At 53.2% G+C, this 25,102-nt stretch overlaps 2 protein-coding genes across 3 annotated transcripts in view; one reads left to right on the plus strand and one right to left on the minus strand.

Moving 5' to 3' along the window:
• Window positions 1-1,431: 1,431 nt before the first annotated feature.
• On the plus strand, window positions 1,432-21,610 carry RHOBTB2 (Rho related BTB domain containing 2). Its single transcript, XM_023216717.2, has 10 exons — window positions 1,432-1,716; window positions 6,016-6,217; window positions 6,923-7,026; window positions 7,510-7,695; window positions 8,257-9,275; window positions 9,522-9,640; window positions 12,064-12,214; window positions 16,191-16,279; window positions 17,105-17,210; window positions 18,670-21,610. The coding sequence occupies exons 2-10, from the start codon at window positions 6,026-6,028 to the stop codon at window positions 18,885-18,887; spliced, it is 2,184 nt and encodes a 727-aa protein (XP_023072485.1). The 5' UTR covers window positions 1,432-1,716; window positions 6,016-6,025; the 3' UTR covers window positions 18,888-21,610.
• Window positions 21,544-25,102, minus strand: part of TNFRSF10B (TNF receptor superfamily member 10b) — a 41,501-nt gene continuing 37,942 nt past the window's right edge. For both annotated transcript variants that reach the window (XM_023216719.1, XM_023216718.1), the window contains one exon: window positions 21,544-24,423. In XM_023216719.1, the coding sequence (XP_023072487.1) occupies window positions 24,110-24,423 (314 nt within the window). In that variant the 3' untranslated portion in view covers window positions 21,544-24,109. The remainder of the gene's footprint in view (window positions 24,424-25,102) is intronic.

Consider the following 25,102-nt stretch of genomic DNA (forward strand, 5'->3'; position numbering starts at 1 on the left):
GCATGCCAGTCTGGGCTTTAAAAATTGTCCAGAGATAACTGAGGTGTTGAATCAAAACAGATTGAGCTGACTACTGTAACACTAGCAGTCATGATCATCCTGGCTGGGCGCGGTGGCTCTCACCTGTAATCCCAGTACTTTGGGAGGCCAAGGCAAGCAGATCACCCGAGGTCAGGAGTTCGAGACCAGCCTGGCCAAGGTGGTGAAACCCCGTCTCTACTAAAAATACAAAAATTAGCCGGGCATGGTGGCGTGCACCTGTAGTCCCAGCTACTTGGGAGGCTGAGGCAGAATTACTTGAACCCGGGAGGTGGACGTTGCAGTGAGCCGAGATCGCATCACTGCACTCCAGCCTGGGCAACAGGGGAAGACTCCAAAAAAAAAAAAAAAAAATTACCCTGATGAAACCAGCCTTGAATATGGAAAGTGTCTTCTAAGGACCACTCAGGTTATAGATGTTATACCTTAGAATCTCTCTATTTTACAGAGGGGTAAATTGAGGCAGAGAACCCAAAGAAAGCTTAGGGACGATTTTCTAGGCTACTGACTTCATGGTGTTTCTTTCAGAGATTACTGAACTCCAGGAGGCAACAGGAGGGAGGTGGGATGGAGGTGGGGACCCGCTGAAGAAGGCCTAGTTGGGAGACAGGTAAGGTGGTACAGGTACCCATCCCACAACTCATTAAGGGCCATGGAGGGAGGAAGGCTCTCAAATGCCACGAAAATTCCCAAGGCAGCAGAGGGCTCGTATGGAAACGTCTGTTCTTCGTTCCTACCCACCCCCTGACTGCCCCTGACCCTGCCGTCGCCTCCCCAGGGCAAGTGGTGGGGACCTGGGTTTACAACCACACGTTCTCCTCCAACTAGCATCCCTTCCAGGGCGCACTAGGATGCCTCTCAGAGGTTCTTCCCTGCCTCCCGAAGGAAAGGGGAAAACAACGTGGGCGTCCAGGGAGGTTTTGCGCCTCGCCAGGTAGAGGGACCTGCACCACTCAGACCAACTAGCCGAGACCCTCCTCGCTGCGTCCCTGCTGGAGGGGCGGAGGAGTGCGGGCGGAGGGCGGGAGCGGTGCGGCAGGGCGGGGTCTACGGAGCGTCCAATCCCCTTCTTCTCCCGCCCGCCCCCCGAACGTTTTCCACCAACCGCTCGCAGCAGTGGGCGGGGCCCGTCACGGCCGTCGTCTTGGGTGCGATTTTTTTCTCCTCCCTTTTTTACCCTCCCTTTTTTTCTTTTTTTTTCCCCTATCGTTTTTTTGTGAATGAAAAAAGGAGGTCGCGAGCGGTCCCCGGGACTGCAGCGCCAGGTGTCTTCGCGGCAGCGCCTTCGCCGCGGGCCCGGGCGCGTAGCGGCGGCGGCGGCCTCGCCCCTCTCCCGGCGCCCCTGCGCGCCGCCCGCAGCCTCCGCAGCCGGGCTCCGCGCGCCGCCGTGACATTGGGCGCCCGGGGCGCGGGGCGATGCTGATCCGGAAGGGGCAGCGGCTGCAGTGCAGCGCGCGCGTCCGCTCCTGGGCCCACGTCCGGCCTGGGCTGCCCTGCCGGAGTTTCTGAGCGGCCGCGAGCCGGCCGGGAGGCTGGAGCCCAGCAGCAGCGCGGCGGCGCCGGCGTCGTCCCAACTTGCAGGCGCGGAGGGACCCTCGACATTTCACTAAAATGAGTGTGCTCAGCAGGAAAAGATGTGTTCCTCACGCTAGAAGCCACCCCGTCACATGTAGTGGTGTAAGTAGATGGCTGCTCGCGGTTATGGCGGGGTGGCCAGCAGCCCTTGCAGACGCGCCGCGTCGCCCTCCCGGCCCTGCTGCGCCCCTCGCTATGGTTCCTGAGCCCCGCTCTTCCCAGGGCTCTGGCTCCGGCAACTGGGTTCAGAGGGGCTGGAGACTAATCCTTTCCGGTGTTTCTAGGGAAAGGAAGATGACTTGATTGCCTCGGCATGTCGTGCCCCTCCCCCTTCTCGATGTTTAACAAATTTTAAATTTCTGTTTTGTGTGTGTGCAGAGTAGCGTGTCAGAAAAAAAGAAACACGGTCCAGAGTGGTGGAAGTGATTCTGTTAAGAAAACAAAAACAAAACAACAGTGGAATTGGGGTGTTTTGCTGGCGGTTCTGGAGCTGGTTCTTTGAACTCAACTCCATTGCAGTCTATGTAACTGAGTTCTGTGAAACTATTGGGGAGATCCTTGGCGGTGTTTGGTGATGTGTCCACATTTTAGGTTTGAGGAAGCTTATCCCGTGTTTAGGCTTGTATTTCTTTAATATGACAATTCAGGGTCCCTTTGGGCCTTGCTTTCTGTTGGATCTGCACGGGGCTCCTTGCAATGCCAGCGACCCCCGTGGGAGCCTCCCCGAATTCGGAGTCCACTCTTTCTTTGTTCTTCTCCTTCCAGTTTTCCCTTCCAACCCATCTCCCTTGATTTTACCTTCATTTTCAGGATTTTCCTCCCTTTCCCATTTTGTAAGATGATGTGGGATATTGGTTGCTAGGAGACAAGCCAGGCTCCCAGGGAGATCCTGTTGTTTCCTTGACAACCAGACTAGGGCAGCCACAGATGACAAGCCTCCTATCAGCTGTGGGAGGGAAAGGGGCCCTTTCTGAGCTCTGCAAAGAGTGTGTGTAGGGGTGTGGGGGTGGGACTGGGAGTGCACGAGGTTTGTAGCTAATTTCAGCACACCTTGGGTTTTGGCTTGCACCAAGTACAAAGAGCTGGGAGAGCGGTGGGCAGGAGGCTGTTTTTGGAGAGGGGCACAGGGATCATGGGACAGGAATGGAAGGAACACATATCAGTGACTTTGCGATTGTCATGGAAGAGGAGTGAGTTGGGGGTTGTGATGCCCAGGGCCGGGTGGTGCGGAGGTCATAGTTGATGGAGGTTGATTGAGTGGGGATGAGGCAATTGAGGGAGAGTCTGGAGTCACGGAAGAAGAGAGAGCTGGAGGGAGAGGGGAAGTTGAGAAGCTCAGTGAGTGGGCTGTATCACCATACATCAGCCATGATACAACATCAGCAACATCCTAGGGCAAAAATTGTATTACTCTTGGCACGCTCTCTACAGGATAGGATCCTCATTTAAGACAGGCCTGATTAGACTAAGAGTTTTGCCGGCTGAGTTGGGCCAGTCTGTATCTTAAAGAGAGATATAATTACACATATAGATATGCAATCTAGCATTATATAATACCACATTACATAAGAAGACAAACACCTCCTTTCAGCCCAGCCTCTCTTGGCACAAATTATCCACAGTTCAGGAGACTCTTCCAGTACCTTCATACCCATTTCCCAGAGGGGGAGACTGATATCTAGAGAAGTGAAGTGACTTGCCCCTTCCTAGATAGGACGGTGAACTTTGCCAGTGAGGCAGTTGGGACAGGGTAGAAAGGGTGAGATGATATAAAGAGAGAGGCAGCTGAAGGACAAGCTGGGGATGGCTGAAGGGGCTGGGGAGTGGATGGAAGGGGTCGCGCAGCTTGGGAATCAACTCAGCAGGTCTGGTGTCTAAACTCATGGCACAGTATTTGTCAATTTCCACTTGTTGATTGGCTGACCCCTGCTTGACCCTAAAGGTGACATAGCACAAGGGGCGCACCTGCGTTTTCATCACAAAGTAGCTGAACTTGGCCCAGCACTGCTCTGCTGGTGTCTTGGCATTATTCTCATCGTCAAGGTGCTCCTGGATTTGAGAACCGACATCCCTCCATTATGCCTCCTCATTCCCCTGCTTCGGTCTACAGACCTATATGCTGCGAGAATTGAAACTTGAGAAAGAAGTTCTTTTGGCTCTTGGGTTTTAATCTTTATCCTCCAGCTGCACATATTTTGTATTTGGGATTGTATCTGTTTTGGTATTCGCTTGACAAAACAGAAACCACAGCCCAGGTGCCACCTCCTGGTGCCAGCACATCCCTCAACTTGAGACCAGGAACTGTGAAAGTGGGGTTCCCGGTCCTCAGCTCAGGAGAGAGAATTGGGAGGAGGAAGCCTGTGGTTAGAATAACAGTTCTCTGGGCCAGGCATGGTGGCTCATGCCTGTAATCCCAGCACTTTGGGAGGCCAAGGCGGGCAGATCACTTATGGTCAGGAGTTCGAGACCAGCCTGGGCAACATAGCGAAACCCCGTATCTACTAAAAATACAAAATTAGCTGGCATAGTGGCACACACCTGTAATCCCAGCTACTTGGGAAGCTGAGGCAGGAGAATCACTTGAACCCAGGAGGCAGAGGCTGCAGTGAGCCGAGATCATGCCATTGCACTCCAGCCTGGGTGTCAAGAGCAAAACTCAGTCTCAAAACAAAAGCAAAAACGAAAAACAGTTCTCTGCGGAGGGAGGGTGAGGAGAGAGAGGGGATGATACAGTTTCCCTGGAGACCGCGAGGGCACTGCATGGAGACCTTGTTGAAGGGTCCAGATCCTGTAACATTCCAAAAAGGAGGAGGAGGTTGTCTCATTGAGAAGTCCTTGCTGCACTTTTTGCTTAGGTTGCTGAGATGCATCCACTCGCGCGAATCCCAGTTGCTATCGTTACTTGGATATTTCGGTCTGCATCCCTGCATGCTGGCATCCAGTTACAGCCCGGCAGGAATGGAGCCTCCCTGTTGCTGCTGGTGGCCTGGCTCTGGGATGGATGGCTCAGCAGCCAGGGTGCCTGGGCAGCCTCCAGGACTCAGAGCTCAGCCTTCCTTGGCCTAGGAGGGATGACTCCGGGTGCTAAAGCCCCCCCAGACAACTTTCATACACACAGGGAATGTGAGTGGGGCGGGCAGATGATGCTGGCGAAACCAAGCTTCCTAATAACGCCAGCCCTGCCCCTGCTCCCTAATCCCGGGAGGGTGGATGCCGAGGCCAGGGCCTCCTGGCGACAGATTTTTAAACACTAACATGACATTTGACTACAGAAGTGCTTTCTGTTTGTTCATTCAAGCCATCCCTCTCTGGAGGTGGACAAGCCACTTCCTCTCTGCTCAACATCGAAGGCAACTGAAGCAAGAATTTGCCCAGAAATGTAGGCTCAAGTTTCTGATCCTTTGCTTCCTGGCAACCCCATCACCCATGTAGCCAGTTTAGTGAACATCACCCAGGAGTGCCAGCTGCCTGGGATCTTCAGCCTGAGAATCGTCCTCCCTAGGAATGGGAAGGGCAGAAGAGGGTGGAGGTGGATCGCACTCTCTGAGGCTGGGGGCAGGGTGCCGGGAGGACAGCCCCGCGTCGGGGAAGTAGAGGCCCATTGGCCACTGACTGTACCATCACAGGCCTGTGGTTCCCCTCACCCCCATCTCAAAGCTGGACCCATAGCTGAGCATGACACATGGGCAACAGGACAGACCCAGAGTAGAGAAAGGGAGGCCCCTGGGCTGGTCAGGTGCATCCAGGAACCTCCCCATCCCAGAGAGGCTGGGAGGAAAAACTCTTGCATCTCCATAAAGGGGGCTGGGGTCTGGGGTTGAAGGATGCACTCAGGCAGGCTAGGGCTTGGAAATCCACCACCACCAGAGAGGGCGAGGGAAAGAGTGGAGGCCGGGAGAGCCGCTGCCCAGTTCTGACAAGTCCATTAAATTTTAAAGTGCCCTGCCCCCAGGCATGCTGGGAAGGGGTGGGGACCTGGCCGACTCTGCTTCTCTCAGCTGTTTGTTGTTCTGCTGCCACTGCCCTGCTGGGGAAGGAAGAGGAGAGCAGATGAGGAGTGAGCTGCCCTCTCTGGAGAGGGGACAGGGCAGGGCCTCGGCAGGCCCCACTGGTGATCTCGTGCAGGTCTCCTCCATCCAGACGCACAGCTGGAGGATGGTGGGAGCAGGAAGGGGACAGGTGGCCCATCTGCTGGCACTGCTCCTCTCAGCCTGAATGGGCTTCTGGCCTCTTGGACCCTCGCAGAGCTCTTGCCCAGAACATTGCCCGCTCCTTCTTCCTCCTGTCAGCTCTGGGGCTTGCAGAGGGGCAGCCTGACTGAGGAGAGCTGCGGGTGCTGGCCCTGGCCCATGGCGAGCTGGCATGCCGTGCCGTCCTGACCGCCTCCCTCCTCTCCCTCAGGTCCCGTTTAATGGATTCTGACATGGATTATGAAAGGCCAAACGTAGAGACCATCAAGTGTGTTGTGGTGGGGGACAACGCCGTGGGCAAGACTAGGCTCATCTGTGCCCGTGCTTGCAATGCCACCCTCACCCAGTACCAGCTGCTGGCCACGCATGTGCCCACAGTGTGGGCCATCGACCAATATCGTGTGTGCCAGGAGGTAAGGCTGCAGGGCTACCTGGCTGGGGGTCCAAGCCATGAGTCTGGGCTTGGGGGCTTCCTGAGGCACAGCTTGGTGTCTCCAGAGCTCACAGGAGCCCTGCAGGGGTGGGGCAGGGTGGGGTAGGGGCAGCTGAAGAGGAAGGAGCCCCTGGAGAGAGGTTTGAGCCAAGCCTGCCGCAGGGGAGCGTCTCTGGCTGGTTGTGTTTTCAGGGACTGAACTGGTGCCTGGGACTCCAGCTTTGTCTGGGGTACTGCATTGTATTTAGTCACAGCCCTAAGTAATGGGGAGCACCGGGGGACTGGGGCTTGGAAGAGATACAAGCTGAGAGGAGCAAAGAAGCTGGTAGCTGATAGTGAAAGACCAGAGGCTCCCAAACATGCAGTTTGCAGGGAAAATGAGGAACAAGGGTCAGCTCCCGAAGAGGCCCCTTCCACACCCATGGCCGTCCCTTAGGGTCTGTTCCACCTGCTTAGGGTCTCTTCCACTCCTGGTCGGCTTGGAGGCCACCCTTGTTACTGATTCTATATAGATTTCATGTGGATGAAGGTTGTGCGGGATGCACAGTGGGTGATGCCAGCCCTGTCCCTCCACCCCCGGTGCTGTCAGGAGCCTCCAGGTGTCAGCTGGCGCCTATCCTGAGCTGGCACACAGAGGGCCCCAAAACTGCTGCCTTCGAGTCCCACTCTTCCTCCCCTGTCCCAGGTGCTGGAACGCTCCCGAGACGTGGTAGATGATGTCAGCGTCTCTCTGCGCCTCTGGGACACCTTTGGAGACCACCACAAAGACCGTCGCTTTGCTTATGGGAGGTAGGGAAGGCCTCTGGCCGCCTGCAGAGAACCAGCAGGGTGGGTTTTTTCCTGCTTTTCCCAGGAACCAAACACCTCTGTGAAATTTCGGCTGGCAAGAAGGAGTGGAGAAAACAGCTCTGGCAGAGCCTCGTGGGGGCTGGGGCAGCCTGGGGCAGTGAAGGGAGCCTGGGCCCGGGATCAGGAAGCCTGGATTGAGTTCCAGCTCTGTGCCTAGTAGCTCTGAGATGATGTTTCTCAGTTGTGAAATGGTAAAAATGGCCATTTCTAACTCACAAGATAGCTGTGAGGCCAAAACAAGTCTTGAGCTCTAAAATGCCACATAAATTGGAGGTATTGTTATTCTACGTTTTGTGTAAGAGCACGTGAGCAGATACCTAAACCAGGTGTGGGAGTGTATGGGGCTGGGGTGGGGCAGACATTCCAGGACCAGGTCAGCTACTGCTTGCTTCTCTGCTTGTAACCTTACTCTCCCACCCGCAGATCGGACGTGGTGGTTCTGTGCTTCTCCATTGCAAACCCCAATTCCCTCCACCATGTCAAGACCATGTGGTACCCAGAAATCAAGCACTTCTGCCCCCGAGCACCTGTCATCTTGGTGGGCTGCCAGTTAGACCTGCGCTACGCTGACCTGGAGGCTGTCAACAGGGCTAGGCGACCCTTGGCTAGGTAGGAGGTGCTGGTACCAAGGAGACAAACAGGGGTGGATACCTCACCATGGCTCCCTGCTCAGCCGTGGGGGAATTCCACTGAGCCTCCATTTGGAGCACGCTTGCATCGGGAGTCAATAAGCATGCTCATTCATTCACATACCTGTTGCACACCTCTGATATGGGCAGTGCTGTGTAAAACACCATGAAGAAAGACAAAGAGGAAGAGGTGATATTTGCATGAAAAAGTCCTATAATTTTGCTGAGGGATAAACTAAATATGTGAGCATGTTAAATATCCATGTGAAGCATTGCCTGCTAATTGCCAGAGAGGCAGTGCTGTCACGACTTTGCACTGGAGCGGTCACTGGGGCCTGGCATAGTAGGGAAAGCTTTCTGGAAGAAGGAGGCCTTGGGGTGGACCTTGAAGGAGTTTAATGGGATTTGGCCAGACAGAGCAGGGCAGGAGTGGGTAGGGACTGGCACCCAGATCCTGAGCAGAGTCCCTCCAGCCTGTGAAAGAACAGGCAGCCTCTCTCCATCACCAACACAAGCTTGGTTTCCTTCTTGAACCCACCAGGCCCATCAAACCTAACGAAATCCTGCCCCCAGAGAAGGGTCGGGAGGTGGCCAAGGAGCTGGGCATCCCCTACTATGAGACCAGCGTGGTGGCCCAGTTCGGCATCAAGGACGTCTTTGACAACGCCATCCGAGCTGCACTCATCTCCCGCCGCCACCTGCAGTTCTGGAAGTCCCACCTCCGCAACGTGCAGCGGCCTCTGCTGCAGGCACCCTTCCTACCCCCCAAGCCACCGCCCCCCATCATCGTGGTGCCCGACCCCCCCTCCAGCAGCGAGGAGTGCCCCGCCCACCTCCTGGAGGACCCGCTCTGCGCGGACGTCATCCTGGTGCTGCAGGAGCGGGTGCGCATCTTTGCCCACAAGATCTACCTCTCCACCTCTTCCTCCAAGTTCTATGACCTGTTCCTCATGGACCTGAGTGAGGGGGAGCTGGGGGGCCCCTCGGGGCCAGGGGGCGCCTGCCCAGAGGACCACCAGGGCCACCCTGATCAACACCACCACCATCACCACCACCACCATGGGCGAGACTTCCTGCTCCGAGCAGCCAGTTTTGACGTATGCGAGAGTGTGGATGAGGTTGGGGGCTCCGGTCCTGCTGGCCTCCGTGCTTCCACCAGCGACGGGATCTTACGGGGCAACGGAACAGGGTACCTGCCGGGCAGGGGTCGTGTGCTCTCTTCCTGGAGCCGAGCTTTTGTGAGCATCCAGGAAGAGATGGCAGAAGATCCTCTCACCTACAAATCCCGGCTGATGGTGGTGGTGAAGATGGACAACTCCATCCAGCCGGGGCCCTTCCGGGCGGTCCTCAAGTACCTGTACACGGGGGAGCTGGACGAGAATGAGCGTGACCTCATGCACATTGCCCACATTGCTGAGCTGCTCGAGGTCTTTGATCTCCGCATGATGGTGGCCAATATTCTCAACAATGAAGCCTTCATGAACCAGGAGATCACCAAGGCCTTCCATGTCCGTCGGACCAACCGGGTTAAGGAGTGTTTGGCAAAAGGCACCTTCTCAGGTATGAAACATGCTTGGAAGGCGAGGGGGTTCTGCATTGGTGCTATTAGCATTACCTGACAGTCTTAGCTCCTGGTGTCCTGGAGCTGCGGCTGCCATGCTCTTGAAGCCTGGTTTTCCCCAGCTGGGAGCAGGGTTGTTACGTGCCCCGAATCTTCTGGGTTCAATAGGAGGCTCCATGGCTCCCCTTGGGGCTCGTTCTCCCACCTTCTTTCATCGGTCCTCCTGTGATGCTTCTTCTGGACAGATGTGACCTTCATCCTGGATGATGGCACCATCAGCGCCCACAAGCCCCTGTTGATTTCCAGCTGTGACTGGATGGCTGCCATGTTCGGGGGGCCATTTGTGGAGAGCTCCACCCGGGAGGTAAGGCTGAGGACACAAAGCGGGGAAGGAGGGAGTGAGACATTGGCACCCTTTACATCTGAGGCACTGCCATTCAGGGTACTTTCTTCATCACTGACTTTGTGCTAACCTGAGGGTGATGGGCCCAAGAGAGGTTTATGAGGTGGTTCCTGGAGCTAAGGATTATGCAATACACCAAGAGAGGGAATTACACTAACACCTCAAAGTGAGAGTTTAGAAAGCACTTTCGGTTCATCATCTCATTGAATTCACATGCAACTTACACATGTGCCACTCCTACCGTATACTTAGGAAAGGGAGCCCCTGAGAAGTTAAGTGACTTGTATGAAGTTGGAAGTAGAGTTAGGACTTGAACTCAGGACTTCCATTCCTTGGCTCTTTACGTTGTACCTTACTGCCTCCCTGACCCACCTGAAACAACTGGATCCATCACTGTTTTAAAAGGCAGGTTTTATTATTATTGAGGTGTAGAGAGGCCCACAGATTGTGAGATGGCTGTCATTGATAAGACAACTTGTTACAGATCCCAAGAAGACGGGGCATGCCACACCACCATGGCCGGGGGTCACATGGGGAAGCTCTGGGGTCAGTCAGGAGGCAGAGGGTTTCCATGGGAGGGAATGGGCGAGGCAGGTTGAGCAGGTTTAGGATTAGTTGGTTTGAATAATGTTAGCAGGCTCTGGGGCCTGGGGGCTGTCTCTCGTTGTCTGTCACGTGGCTCTAGGGGGATTCGGGCAGGGGAATAGTGGCCTGGAGTGTGACAGCCCATAGGGGAGGTGGTGGACTGTGGGCTCTGGATTGGTTGGTTTGCAGATGAAAGGCACGCTTGCAGGCAACTCCTTCACTATCTCTGGGACCTGGCCAGCCCTGGGGAAGGCAGTCCCTATAGGGCCAGCAAGGCGTTAGTTGTCAAAGCATCAAAATACAGAAAATAGGCCTAGGCGGTGGCTCACATCTGTAATCCCAGCACTTTGAGGGGCTGAGGTGGGAGGATTGCCTGAGCCCAGGAGTTTGAGACCTGCCTGGGAAACACAGATACCATCTCCACAAAAAAAAAAAAAAGAAAGAAAGAGAGAGAGAAAGAAAAGAAGGAAGGGAGGGAGGGAGGAAGGAAGGGAAGGAAAAGCATACTTAGTAGAACCACCTGCCCCTCTAATGAGTGCCCCTCCAGCTCTCATGATGCCACCACTTTCTCATGCATCTAGACTGGAAACTTAGGGTTGGAAGAAGCCTATCAATGTGTCCTTAGAAATACTCTTAGGTTTGGTCTCTTTTCCATTCCAAGCAGAGTAGCCTGGGCAGTAGCCCTTGGTGTGCTCTGAACTCCTGGACCTCAGTTGCTCATCACTGAGTGTCGAACCTTGTAGTTAACGAGGTTCTACTTCTTGCAGGCGCGTGGAGTTCTGAACATCCACACAGTTTTCCCTGCTGTTCTGTAACTGCTTCTGAGCGCAGGGACTGGGTCTTTTTCCTTCTGCCAAAAACCCTCTCAGCGCCAGCCTCTTAGGAAGTGCTCACCAAATGCTTGAATGAAAAACAGAACCAAGCACGAGGCTGCATCACATCCTGTGATGGGGAATGTGTATTTTCTAAGATTTCTGGGAAGGAATTACTTAAGGAAGGCTAAGTGGAAGCTTTGGGAGTTGGTCTCTGAAGTGGGAGTAGGATTTGGATATACAAAATGTGAGACTAGGAGCTCTCACAGGCCCCAGGGGCCTGCCAGCCCCAGGCACTTCTCGGTACTACAGACACCAGCTTTAAAGCTCTAGCCAGTTCCCAGCACAGCCTGGAGAGCCTGATGAGAAGGCAGTTTGTGTTGCAGCGCTGCTCTCAAGAGATTCTGGAGGCCCAAAGCAGCAGCTTTGAGCAGACAGAAAGAAGTCAGCTGCCATGGGTCTTACTTATTCTGTATCCCACTTCTGTTCCCTGCAGGGATGGGAGGGGCTGGGGTGTAGGTTGAGGTGACCAGAAGGCCTCCTTCAAGCATCCCGCGAGCAAGAGCAGCTTCCAGAGGGTGCCAGTGAGTAGTATCCAGGTCCCTTTGGAAGAATTTAGAAGCTGGACGCCATGGCTTGTGCCTATAGTCCCAGCCACTGAGGAGGCTGAGGCCGGAGGAATGCTTAAGACCAGGAGTTCAAGACCAGCCTGGATGGCATAACAAGACCCTGTTTCTAAAAATAAACACATAAATGATAGTAGAGTCCTGTACTCTGGTGCTGTAAGCAAACTGGGGCTCGGCACAGGTTGTCGCTCTAGGGGCCAGATGTTGGGGTCTTCTTAGCAGATACACACGCAGCACAGGGAAGGCTGCCTGTCTCAGGGAGCCTGAGTATGAGGGCCAGAGCTCTTCAGTTTCTCAGGGCTGAGTTGCTCTCCTCCTAAGCAGGACCTCATTGCTATCCGCTCATTACTTCCCGCCCCAGGTGGTGTTTCCCTACACAAGCAAGAGCTGCATGCGGGCCGTGCTGGAATACCTCTACACGGGCATGTTCACCTCCAGCCCCGACCTGGATGACATGAAGCTCATCATCCTAGCCAACCGTCTCTGCCTGCCACACCTGGTTGCCCTCACAGGTAACTAAGCAGCGCGCTTGGGGCCCTCCCCGCGGGAGAGGCCAGGGAAACCCCAAGGTGTGATGTTCTCCTCTTACCTCTCTCCTCCGGGGGGACAAGCCGATGTCCAAGGGGCTAAGCATACATGAAATGGAATCTGTTAATGGGCACAGAGTTCTGGATGAGGACATAGAGTGAAGAAGGGTGTGTGCGGGGTCTGTTTGATGGGGTCACCTGAGAGGCTCTCTCCAAAGGTGATTTCAGCCCAACAAAATGGAACATAAGGCTGGGCACAGTGGCTCATGCCTGTAATCCCAGCACTTTGGGAGGCCAAGGCAGGTAGATCACTTGAGGCCAGGAGTTCAAGACCAGCCTAGCCAACATGGTGAAACCCCGTCTCTACTAAAAATATAAAAATTAGCCATGTTTGGTGGTGGGCACCTGTAATCCCAGCTACTTGGGAGGCTGAGGCAGGAGAATTGCTTGAACGCGGGAGGTGGAGGTTGCAGTGAGCCGAATTTGCGCCACTGCACTCCAGCCTGGGCGACAGAGCGAAACTGCATCTCAAAAACAAACAAAAAGTGGACCATGACAGTGCTTTATGGTCTTTGCTTGACTTCACTTGGACAGGCTTAAGAAGTCAAAAAAGAATAGAACACAATTCCCACATTTCTACCCTGTGGTTCTCCTCCTTCTTCCTTTCATTTTCCTTCTTCCTTTCATTTTCCTTCTTCCTTTCATTTTCCTTCTTCTTCTTTTGCCTTTTTGCTTCTTCCCCTAACTTTGACATCACCTTCTCTTCCTCCTTCCAGAAACAGCACACAAACGTCCCGGCCACTCCTTAGTCCCTGCATGGATTGCGCGAGCTGGAGCTCAGCTTTTAGTGTGGACCAATCCCAGGGGCTCTCTGAGGTGGAGCAAGAACTGAGTCATGAGGGAAAGCCGGTGGCAGGCAGTCGGGGTCCAAAGAGCCAGGGAAGAGAAGTGGTACTTATGGGGTGAAGGGAGCCTGGGGCCAGAGACCCAAGCAGGCAGACGGCTCTTGTTCATGTTGGAGTTGGCATTTGAGTTGGTGGTGGTGGTGGCATGATACCAGTGCTGGTGTTGATGCCGAGGTTAATATTCTTGCATAGGTTGGGGGGCAGAGAGCAGATCCTCACATACTGAGTTGAGGTTCAGGGAAGGACCCAGTGTCAGAGCTGCTGGGGTCCAGGCAGATGATCAAGATCGGGGTTCGGATATAAGGGAAAAAAGCAATCCTCTAAGGAAAAATGAATGATGAGGTGGGGCTGGGTTATGGAAAGAAGGCAGAAATCATTGATCGGAACCAGAATATTAAGAGCAGAGGCTGCAGAGGGAATCCAGGGTCCCCAGAAGGGGATAAAGGGGACTTTGGGGCAGATAGTAAGAGAGGCTTCTAAAGATCCCAGCTACAACAGTGTATCTTTTGTTGCTGTCCATGAAAAAATGGTGTGATCTTCCCAGGGCACATAAAACTTCCAATTCCTAGATGGAATAATTCCACTTTTAAAAGACTGTCTCCAGAGAAATGACCCAAAGGGGAAAAACGCACAAAGTTATTTCTAGAGGTTCATTTCATCATGGCAGGCAGTTAGAAGCAAGTCAGAGAAAAACCGTTGGTTAAGCACACACAGGCAGTTTTCACATGGTAGTCATTAAAAATGTTAAACTGGACTGCTGCGTGGAAAGGCTTATTGACAATAATGTTAAGTAACTTTTCTTGAAATTATCGATACACACTAGGGAACATATACAAAAATGTTTATGTCTGCCTTATTAAGGATCAGTGGAAGATGCCAAGTTTGATATAATTGGCGATGGTTTAAGTTTTGTGAGATATGCTTCCTGTGAGGCCATTAATTCAAGCTGAAAACTTATTCAGTAGAACACAAATACGTAAAAGCACATTAATATGTTCAGGTTACTGAATTATTATCGTTACTATGTTTTTTTTAGAGACAGGATCTTGCTCTGTCACCTAGACTGGAGTGCAGCGGCCTGATCATAGTTCACTGCAGCCTCAAATTCCTGGGCTCAAGCGATCTTCCCAACTCAGTTTCCCAAGTGGCTTGGACTATGGGCCTGCCTCGTCACACCCAGCTAATTTTTAAATTTATTTTTATTTTTTATTTTTGACAGAGTCTCACTCTGTCGCCCAGGCTGGAGTACAGTGGTGCGATCCTGGCTCACTGCACCCTCTGCCTCCTGGGTTCAAGCGATTCTCCTGCCTCAGCCTCCTGAGTAGCTGGGACTACAGGTGCATGCCACCACACCCAGCCCATTTTTATAATTTGAGATGGGGTTTTGCCATGTTGGCCAGGCTAGTCTTGAACTCCTAACCTCAAGTGATCCACCCTCCTTAGCCTCCTAAAGTGCTGGGATTACGGGCGTGAGCCACGGCACCCGGCCTAATTTTTAAATTTTTTGCAGAGATGAGGTCTCACTGTGTTGCCTGAACTGGTCTTAAACTCTAGCCTCAAGTGATCCTCCCATCTCAGCTTCCCAAAGTGCTGTGATTACAGGCATGGGCCACCAAGCCTGGCCTAGTTTAATGAATTATTATAAAGCAAAATGCCTTTCTAATCATGACCTATGTCAGGAACTAGACTCTTGCCGGCCACCAGAAGTCCTCTGCCTCTCCCTCCTCTCTAGCCCTTTGCCTAAGTACTCCTTTTTTTTTATGGTACTTTTTATGGGCATATTTCCTTACTTTCCTTTATAGTTTTATCATCCGAGTGTGTGTCATTAAACATTACAGTATGGTTTTTTACATTATTTTTTTTACTTTTTAAAATTATTTTTGGAGATGGAGTCTTACTGTCACCTGGGCTGGAGCATAGTGGCATGATCTTGGCTCACTGAAACTTTCACCTCCCAGGTTCAGGAGATTCTCATGCCCCAGTCGCCCGAGTAGCTGGGATTACAGGCACATATCAACACGTCCAGCTAATTTTGGTATTTTTAGTAGAGACGGGGTTTCACCGTGTTGGCTAGGCTGGTCTCAAACTCCTGGCCTCAAGTGATCCACCCGCCCTGGCCTCCCAAAGTGCTGGGAGTATAGGTGTGAGCCACCGTGCCTGGCCGGTTGTTTGTTTTTGAAGTATTATTATGATCTCTTAGATCTGAACATTCTTGATTGGTTTCAGTTAATTGCAGTTATCCTCGCTGAAGCTCAAATCCTGCACTCTTTGGCTTGGCTCGAGTCTTACGAGCTTCCTCTCTATCTGGAATGATGGGATGTTCTAGGTTCCTCTTGAACGTTCTGTGCCCTAGACCTGGAATCAGCCATTTCTCCAGGAAGTCCTCGTTTCTTGTGTTGGAAGTGGAACTGGTATTTGTGTGCACTAGGAATGCTCATTGTACTGGGAAGACTGTTGTTTCTAGGTCTTTTCTGTGGGCAGAGCTGGGAAATATATTGATCTTTTTAAAGATAAGATACCTCATGAGTTTATACTGATGCTTCTAATTAAAATTCAGAACCAAGGGTGTTTACTTCTTCAATATAAATGTTTTAATTTAAAATGCAAGGTTAGTACACAATTTGTCACAAAATGTAAATTAAAGCAAACAACTAAACTTAACTCCTAGTTCTAACTCACAGTTCTCAGCCTTTTTCTGTGATCAGCAGACATGAGGTTTCACACGCTCTCCCTTTTGTATCAGAGGCTGGTTCTATTGGGAACTTTGACCCTACCTATATCAGATTATGTCGCAGGACATATGTAGTTTGAAAAATCCTCTTAAGATAATTCTAATGTCCTCCTACTCTTCCTACCCCACCCCGTTGAGGTCTTGCTCTCCTCCCTGGGGTCCCCCTGGTGGCAGCAGACTTCATAGCCTGAGGCCTTTCCAGGCCTGTGAGGACCTGCCCAGTCCCTGGTTTTCCTTGCCCTGCAGTGAGCTGGGGGACGTGGGGGGGCAGGGTGAGCGCAGGTCATGTGCTTCTTCAGCTGATTGGTGGCCGTGTGTGTCACAGAGCAGTACACAGTGACCGGGCTGATGGAAGCAACCCAGATGATGGTGGACATCGATGGGGACGTCCTTGTGTTCCTGGAACTGGCTCAGGTATCATGGCAGGGGAGGGAATCTACAACAGTCTCAGTTCTACACTCTGCCTGCCCACTGGCTGTGAATGGGAAGGGGTGGAAGGCAGTCTATGCGGGAGAACCTGTCATCGGACTGGGCTCTTTGTGCAGAGCCCATCTCCTCCTCCATGCCAGGAAGCAGCTGGGGAACTCCCTGATGTACCCGGAGGGGAGCTGGCCAAGCGGGGAAGGGATGAGGCTTTAGGCAGCAGTAGGGCTGGGGAGGGAACCCCAGGCTCAGGCTTACACATGGTTGCTGCCTGCCTGAGGTCATTTAAGGGGCAGTGAGGACTCTCCATCCGAAATTAACCACCCACTCCCTTAATCCCAAACAGACAAGCCAAATCTCTCACACTGGCCTTCACAGTGCCAGAAATTCAGCCACCAAAGATTAGCGTGTGGAGTGGAAGCATGGCTCACGCAGGGCTTGCAGACACCCCTGGGAAGGCAGCTCCCTCAGCTCATTGTCAGTGCCTTGGTACAGGCTGCCTTGGTCCTGGATGCGGAGGAGAGGGAAGTCACATGGGGTGAGATCTGAGGAGGGCAGATGCAGTATGAAGCCACCACATAGGGCTCTGGAGTCTGCAGCGAGGATGCCGGGAGTGGGCAGCACAGAGGTGAGACAATGGCGGTGCTGGCGGTGGTGCCAAGGAGCCTGAGGCAGCATCATCCTTCTCAGTTTTGTGTGGCCTTGGCCTCTGCCCGCCCTGCACCAGAGCTTCAGCTCTGAAGGCAGCTGGAGGTGTCCATGCAGACCCTCTCCCCTGGGGATTTCAGTACAGATGCTCTTCCCTTCTGTCCCCAGTTCCACTGTGCGTACCAGCTGGCCGACTGGTGTCTCCACCACATCTGCACCAACTACAACAACGTATGCCGCAAGTTCCCCCGAGACATGAAGGCCATGTCCCCAGGTGAGCATCAGGGCCAGCCCTGGCAGTACCTGCTGCCCTCCTCTTAGGGGTCCACAGCTCCCACGTAATCCCAGGGACCCGGAGGCTGCCAGTGATCCTTGACCTTGGGGCTGGGAGCAGCCTGCGAAGGAGCCTCCAGCCAAGCCAAGGGGCCCCAGGAACAGCGCTGGCCTGGAGGCTCCTCACCCTGCCTCTCTGGCTTCTCATTCTCAGAGGTATGAAGAGGACACTGGACTAGAGTTGGTAGATTTCAGACTTTTCTGGACGGAATACCATAATAAGAAACACATTTCATCTTGTGACCCAGGACACATACAGGAAAATATATACATCTTTTTAATCATGCTCATGGCCCACTAAATTGATTGTACAACCCAGGAATGGGCACAGGCCACCGCTTGGACCACCCAGGTCTGGGCATCCTCCGAGGCCTCCTGTGTCTTCTTGATTAATTTCTTAGGTCCTAGAGCTCAACAGGAGCTACACAGCCTCCAGGGAGAGGCATCCCTGAGGGGTCTGCCACTCTTGCCATGGATGGGGTCCTCTCTGGGCTCCCTCCGCACTGCCATGACCCTCCTCCCTGCTCCATGTTTTTGCTGCATGCTGCCAAGTCTTCACCCCGATCTCTCCTTTTCACTACTACAACCCTTTAAAAAAAAAAATTATTTATTTTTTTGAGACAGTCTAGCTCTGTTACCCAGGCTGGAGTACAGTGGCATAATCTCAGCTCACTGCAACCTCTGCCTCCTGGATTCAAGCTATTCTCATGCCTCAGCCTCCCGAGTAGCTGGGATTACAGGCACCTACAACCATGCCCAGCTAATTTTTTGTATTTTAGTAGAGACGGGGTTTCACCATGTTGCCCAGGCTGGTCTCAAACTCCTGACCTCAGGCAATCCATCTGCCTCAACTTCCCAAAGTGCTAGGATTATAGGCGTGAACCACCACACCCAGACTAGCATTTTCTTTCTAAAGCACAGGTCCAATAGCATCACTCCCTGGTTCCAGACCTTCCATTGAAACAGTAGTCTTCCATGGGCGCCCGTACCCTGCAGAATAAGGCCAGCCGTTCCTCTGGTCTGCTGCTGTGTCCTGCTGTTCCCCTCCAAACCTCAGCTCTGGCCAGACCCTTCCACTCTCATCCCCTAACCATGCTGGCCGACATTCGCTTACCCCTTCTCCCTTATCCTTCACCTCTGTCTGTTTCATTCCCAATGCACAGGCAGCCCTTGTTAGATCGCTCCCGTCTTTGGAAAGGAACTCAGCTTCCCCAGTGCTGACTTTCAGCCCCGCTTTTTGGGCACTTTGCTTGCCTCAGAGGCTTATGTGCACATGGGAATGTGTTGGGGGCTGGGCTGGGGGCCTGCTGCAGGCCTTGTGGTGGGGTGGGGCTGGTGTCCCACCCTCCTGTTGTCCCTCTGCCTCCTTTCTAACCAAGCTGCACTGTTTTCTGTTCCAGAAAACCAGGAGTATTTCGAGAAGCATCGGTGGCCACCTGTGTGGTACCTGAAGGAGGAAGATCATTACCAGCGGGCACGGAAGGAGCGTGAGAAGGAGGACTACCTCCACCTCAAGCGGCAGCCCAAGCGGCGTTGGCTCTTCTGGAACAGTCCGTCCTCTCCGTCCTCCTCAGCAGCCTCCTCCTCATCCCCGTCTTCCTCCTCGGCTGTGGTCTGAGATGCTGCCACCCTCTTCTGACCCTGCTGCTGTTGTCCTCATCCGCCCTCGCCCCTCTGCTCTTCTGCATCACCCCATCCACCTTACAGAGACCGGGGGCCCACGTAACCAGGACCCACAGGGTGCAGCTCTTCTTACCAGCCACCGTGGCTCAGCCAGAGAGGAGCCGAGCCCTGTGGAGCAGAACGGGAACCACCTGCAGAGGTTCCCAGACCCAAAGCAGGACAGGAGACAACTGCTTGGAGGAGCAAAGAGCTCTGGCATTTTATCTCTGGGTTTGAGAGCCCTAGAGTCAAAGGGAAAGCCTCCCAGCCTCGAGGGCTTCTCTGTGTGTCTTGGTTGCTGCTCTGGCCAGGGAGGCAGCCCCCCTCCCAGCAAGCAGAAGTGATCCTCGAGGGTCCTGGCCCTGTCGGCCATGTCTTTCCACCGATGGACTTGAGTGTTGCATTTGTTTTGTGGACATTTCCACACGAAGTCTACTCACATCCTTACTGGAGAAGTCAGGGTAGAAATTGAGCCTTCAGAGCCCAACTCAAGGCTTCTACATCCCGGGGTCCAGCTGCAAAAGGCCAGACATGGAAAGGCCTGCCTCCTGCCAGCGTCCCTCCGTCCTGGGGGCTGTGCTGGCACAGGCCTGCGAATGGGGACAGAGGTCATTCGGAGCTCCAGGCCTAGAAGCAGTGCCTCTTGGTGCAACAAAAAACTTCTCCCTCACCCCTCCTTTACCCTCAGATTTGGAGATGGGAACCAAAGAAAGCAGCTGGGACAGGTGGAGAAGGAAGTAGGAATGAGTGCACAGCGACCCCGTGCTCCTCAGGGCCCTCCCCTGCCTCTGGGTGGCACTGCTTTTTATAGGGTGGGGCAAAATTAGCAAAAAACAAAACCCAACAACAACCAAACTGAAACCGAAACAAAGTCACCAACAAACACTCTGTCCTCTATCCCTCCAAAGAATGAAAATCAGAAAAAGCCCCTGCCTAGCTCACATTTCTATAAACAGAGGCCCCCATGATGAGGAGGTGAAGATTTAGGTTGCAGAATCGACTCCAATGCCTTTCAAGAAAGGACTCGATACTTTGACTGCGGAGGCCCTGACCCTGCCAGCTGGCTCCGAGGGCGGCACAGGGGCCTGGCCTCCAGAGGGCTGGTGATTGAGGGGCCGGGGCTGGCAGCAAAGAGGGGTTTGGTCTCCGGGCTCAAACGGCACCGGACTCTTGCCTTTGCCCATCTGGAGACTGCAGGCTCCCTTCCTTGCCTTCAGAGGATCACCCCACAGGGTGCTTATGGTGGGTGTTTTTGGGGGGGGGCTGCAATAGGGGCCAAAGGTCAGGGGAATGGGCACGGCCTTATTACTGCTGGGGTGGGATAAGGGGAAGGAGAAGAGGGAGAATGGAGCAGGAGGAAAAGCAGGGTTGGTCGAGAGAGGAGGATGGCGGGGCTGGAGGAATGTGGGGGATTGAAACTAGCTCCCAGCCCCCATGGGGCAAAAGCTGGGCCACAATTGCCCCTTTCTGTTTTCTAACCCCGACTCAAATTTCACTACCCACACCCTTTTTAGGTGTAAAAGATGGAGTCCCACGGAGGAGGGGCAGAGCCAGGAGGCAGTGGGGCTGTGGGCTGGGAGCTCAGGAGTCGCCTCCCCTGAGAAAGATGTTCTAGCTGAGAGGGCCTGGCCCAGTGGTGGGCTCCAGCAAAACGCTGGTTAGGCCCGGTGTAGAGCTAACCCGAAACAAAGGCAGCCGGCAGGACCTAGTGACCAGAGGTTAAATCCCCATCAAGAGAGAGCAGGCGACTGGAGGACAAGGGGCTCTAACCCTGGGGGGGCAGCCATGTTGTCCAGGCCAGGCTCCTCCGGGACTGTGGCTGCCTCCCCTCCGCGGCCTCCAGGGCGGCTGGCTGGAAAGCCATGCGTGTGCTGCCCTCTACAGGCTGTTCGGCCTCCCTGCAGCTCAGTGCAGCCCAGGGCTCCAAGTGAGGCCCAAAAGCCCACGGGCAGGGCAGCGGGGACGGAAGTGGGGAGCCTGGAGCATCTCCACCTCCCCTCTAGGGAAGGTGGACAGCGTTGGGGAACGCCTGGGCCTCCCAGAAGCTGTGGATGAGAGGGAGAGTGGGTCCTCCAGGGCAAGGGGAACGGGAAATAGGTGTAGGTGCCTGCAGGGCTGAGCAACCTGGGTACCCTGGTAGGGATGCAGGGAAGGCTGGGGCAGAGAAAGTGAAAGTCGGCCCAGGGCTGTAGGAAGCCGTAGGAGAGTGACCACGGGACTCCCTGAGAAACAGGGCCGGCCCCCCAACTTAAGGGACCCACCGCCCCTTCCCCGAGAGCTGTCGGAACCAGATGCAACCCGGCAGCCCAGAGAACCCTCCTGGGAGGCTGTGGGTAAACCAGACCGGCACTGGTGTCCCTGTCCCCAGAGGGAGGAGCAGGCAGGAGAGAGAGGTGAAGGAAGTGTGAATCCCAGTCCCCAGGAACCTAGCTCTTTGAACTCCAGAGAATTCCTGGATGCAGGAAAACACCCCCAGCAGGCCAATCCTGAAAACAGAGGGGAGGGAGGGAGGAAGGAGTCCCAGCAGGAGCACAGCCCTGGCCTCCTGTCACTCAAGAGCCGATTCACAGGAGGAGGGGAGGTTGGGGGGTGGGAGACAAAAACCACACCTCTTTTTATATAAGGTTTCATATTTAATTTGGTCATGAATTCATAAATACATATGTATTTTGTACACAATGTGCTTCCTTGTATTGTTTGTACTATAACACATTTCAGATAGGGACCTTTGACAGGGCAGAAGCATGAAAGGACACCAACCATGAGTGACACACTCTAAGTGGCTGTCCTGTATCACATGCTATTTGGCCTGGGAATACAGCAAAACCTAACGTAACTAAACAACAAAAAATCCCAATTATTTCATGTTGTCAGGAAGCTTACTTTAAAAGAATAGCTTGCCCTGGTGTGGTGGCTCACGCCTGTAATCCCAGCACTTTGGGAAGAAGAGGTGGATCACCTGAGGTCGGGAGTTCAAGACCAGCCTGACCAACGTGGTGTAACCCCGTCTCTACTAAAAATACAAAAATTGGCCAGGCGTGATGGCGGGTGCCTGTAATCCCAGCTACTCTGGAGGCTGAGGCACGAAAATCGCTTGAACCCAGGAGGCGGAGGTTGCGGCGAGCCAAGATCACGCCGTTGCACTCCAGCCTGGGTGAGAGAGTGTGATTCTGTCTCAAAAAAATAAAAAATAAAAAAAGAATAATCTTAAATACTGATAAGGCTGACACTTTAGATGCATCTTCAAGGAAGGCCTCTGTGGAAGGGACAAGGGAGCTGGGACCAGACTGGCTCCCTCTGAGCCCTGAGGCTGAGCATCCTGCACAGAAGGCGCAGCAAAGGCAAAGACCAGGAGGTAGCAGCAACTAGAGCATTCCAGAAGTGCAGGGGACAACGCGTGGGACACCAGATGGAAGTGGGAGAGGATGGAAGTGCAAAGACCAGAAAGGCCACCCCCTCCTAAAACTCCACGGACACAACAGTCTGAATGTGTGATCTTCAGGCAATTCCAACTTTGTCCCAGCCAAACCAGTCCCGGAACAAAACTACACACAATGCCTTGAGACAGAAAAGACCAAAAACTCCTGGAATGACTACCTGCATAAATGGTCCTGCCATGACTGAAATACTGTGGAGAAGGGTTTGTTAGAAAGAGGCTGAAATGGTTACTGAGGTCTTAAAACAATAATAGAACAGGACACAAGAACAAAACCTTAACGTGTCAGCCATTCTAGGTCCTGTTGCCACAGTGTTTAAGAACTGATATTTCTGAGATGAGTCGGATGCTTACAGAGGGGCCAAGCTCCTCAAGTAGGGATCTGTACCCTAAAATGCAACTCAGTGGCTCAGGGTGACAGATCACCAGAAGCAAGCTGGGCCATCTACTCCTGAGATGGCAACCATTTCATACAACTCCCAAGCACCATCTATTCCTCCCCCTTAATGCCATGGCAGACGTGGGAGACAGATTTTGTCCTCTCTCTTTTGAACCCAAACAGGGCTCAAGTTCGCTACATTCACTGGAAATGGGATATGACATAGACCCTATTTGTTGTGTGTGATCTAACCCGTCTGCCTCAGTCTCAGCCTGTCCATAGATGGGGGCTACAGGTGCAAATGAGACGGCCCAGGTAGGGACCAGTCACACACAGGACTTCACATGGACCCAGGTCTCTTTGGTCCCGACTCACATGTAAACAACTACATATAAATAATACTCATATACTTGTAAGGTTGTCCAGTTCAAAAGGCTGGCCCCTTTAGAAGTTGCCAGTCATTGAAACCAAAGTACATCTGAGGGAGAACTGGAACCCAGACAGTGACATCTTACAGAGGACTTTTTCTTCTTCCCCCATTGTACAGCTCCTCATTTTATGTTTACCTAATCCATTCACATAACTATGTAAACAAGTACATTTACTAAAGTTTCTTAATATTAATAAAATAATCACATACAGAATTATAAAAGTAGAAAGGTAAGGCCAGGTGCAGGGGCTCATACCTCTAATTCCAACACTTTGGGAGTCTGGGGCGGACTGCTTGCGTCCAGGAGTTCAAGACCACCCTGAGCAACATAGAGAGCCCCCCCATATCTAGACAAAATACGAAAAATTAGCCGGGCGTGGTGGGACACCCCTGTGGTCCCAGCTATTTGGATGGCTGAGGTGGGAGAATTGCTTGAGCCTGAGAGGTCAAGGCTATAGTGAGCCAAGATTGCACCATTGCACTCCAGCCTGGGAGACAGAGTGAACCACTCCCCCTGCCCCCGAAAAAAAATTCACATCATATAGTGTCAAGTGAAGTTGGACATCAACTGCGTAGATGTTAAGGCAGATGGATCTTGCAATGTAGACCACATAAATAAATAAAGCGTTTACATTAGGATAAAGTGCTATAAAGACAATAGGACATCCCAAACCAAATCTCAAAATATACACAAACATAGAATGATCTAGATATTTAGTGTTCTTGTTATCACATTCCGCTTATAAAAATAATTCCATGTGCAGTGAAAAAGTCCCAGGATGTTCCATCCACTGGGTGATGTTGGATGGGAGAGTGTCTTCCAGTACCGGTCATGTGACAATTGTGGCAGTTTCCTACTGGCTGGAGTCCAGTTGGGCTTTTTCCAGAAAAAAGGTAACCAGGGAAGGTCTGATTTCCTCAAGAGATTCACACTTAGGACATGGCAGAGTCTGCATTATCTTCTAGATACATGAACTTTCCGGAGCTCAACAAGCGGTCCTGAATCTTCTGCTTGGCAAGTCTCTCTTCCAGCATCTCCAAGGCGTCCAGCAGGGTGTTGACAGAGGCGCCCCGCCCGGTTTTGTTGACCCACTTTGTCAGCATCGCGTACAAGGTGTCCCTGGAGCTTGCTGCCTCAGCTTTGGCCACCTTTATCTCATTGTCCGTGAGGCCCAGCTGCCTCATGAGCGGCTCCCAGGAGTCAAAGGGCACGATGACTGCAAAGTCATCGAAGCACTGTCTCAGAGCTGGTGGAGAAAGCCACAGAGACAGCCAGTTGAGTTGGGACTCAGAAAGGGCAGAGGATCCCACATCAGGCCCAGAACCCAAGGCGGCGAACCTGGACAGCCCTGTGTGTCGGCAAACCTGCCGCTCCAGCGCCCACCCACTTCCAATCCACAGAAAGCGCGCCCACACTGCTCGGCCTCCCCCGCACCCAAGGTGCTTCGGGGAGTCAAGGTCATCAGAGAATCAGCCCTCACACAGAGCTGAGAACCCACCAGGGGAGGATGGATGAACCCTACAGAGGCAGAAAGCAAAATGGGTAAGAGCCCGAGGGAGGGAGAGAGTGGCTGCAGCGGGAGCTCAGAGGAAGGAGGCTGCCTGGGCTGCACTTGCCATGGGAGCAGGTCCCAGGGCGGCCATGTCTGCATCTGTGCAAAGCACAGGGCCTGGGACAGGGGACCTCTGTTTTCACCCAGCTCGGCCTCATTTCCTGGGGCTGGGGCAGAGCTAGGTGGAGGCAAACAGACTCTGAGCAAGAAGCAAACCCGAAGACTGAGCAACGCTGCCCAGATCCCGGGACAATGAGGGGTTAAATGAGATGTGTGTGCAACATCATGCGCCCCGCCGTCCTTAGAGATAGACAGGGCCAGGAACATGAGGCTACGTTTTCCAACAGCCTCATTGAAAAAACGTCAGAAACAA

The sequence above is a fragment of the Piliocolobus tephrosceles genome, chromosome 7 (genome assembly GCF_002776525.5).
Source record: "Piliocolobus tephrosceles isolate RC106 chromosome 7, ASM277652v3, whole genome shotgun sequence".
NCBI classification, from domain to species: Eukaryota; Metazoa; Chordata; class Mammalia; order Primates; family Cercopithecidae; genus Piliocolobus; species Piliocolobus tephrosceles.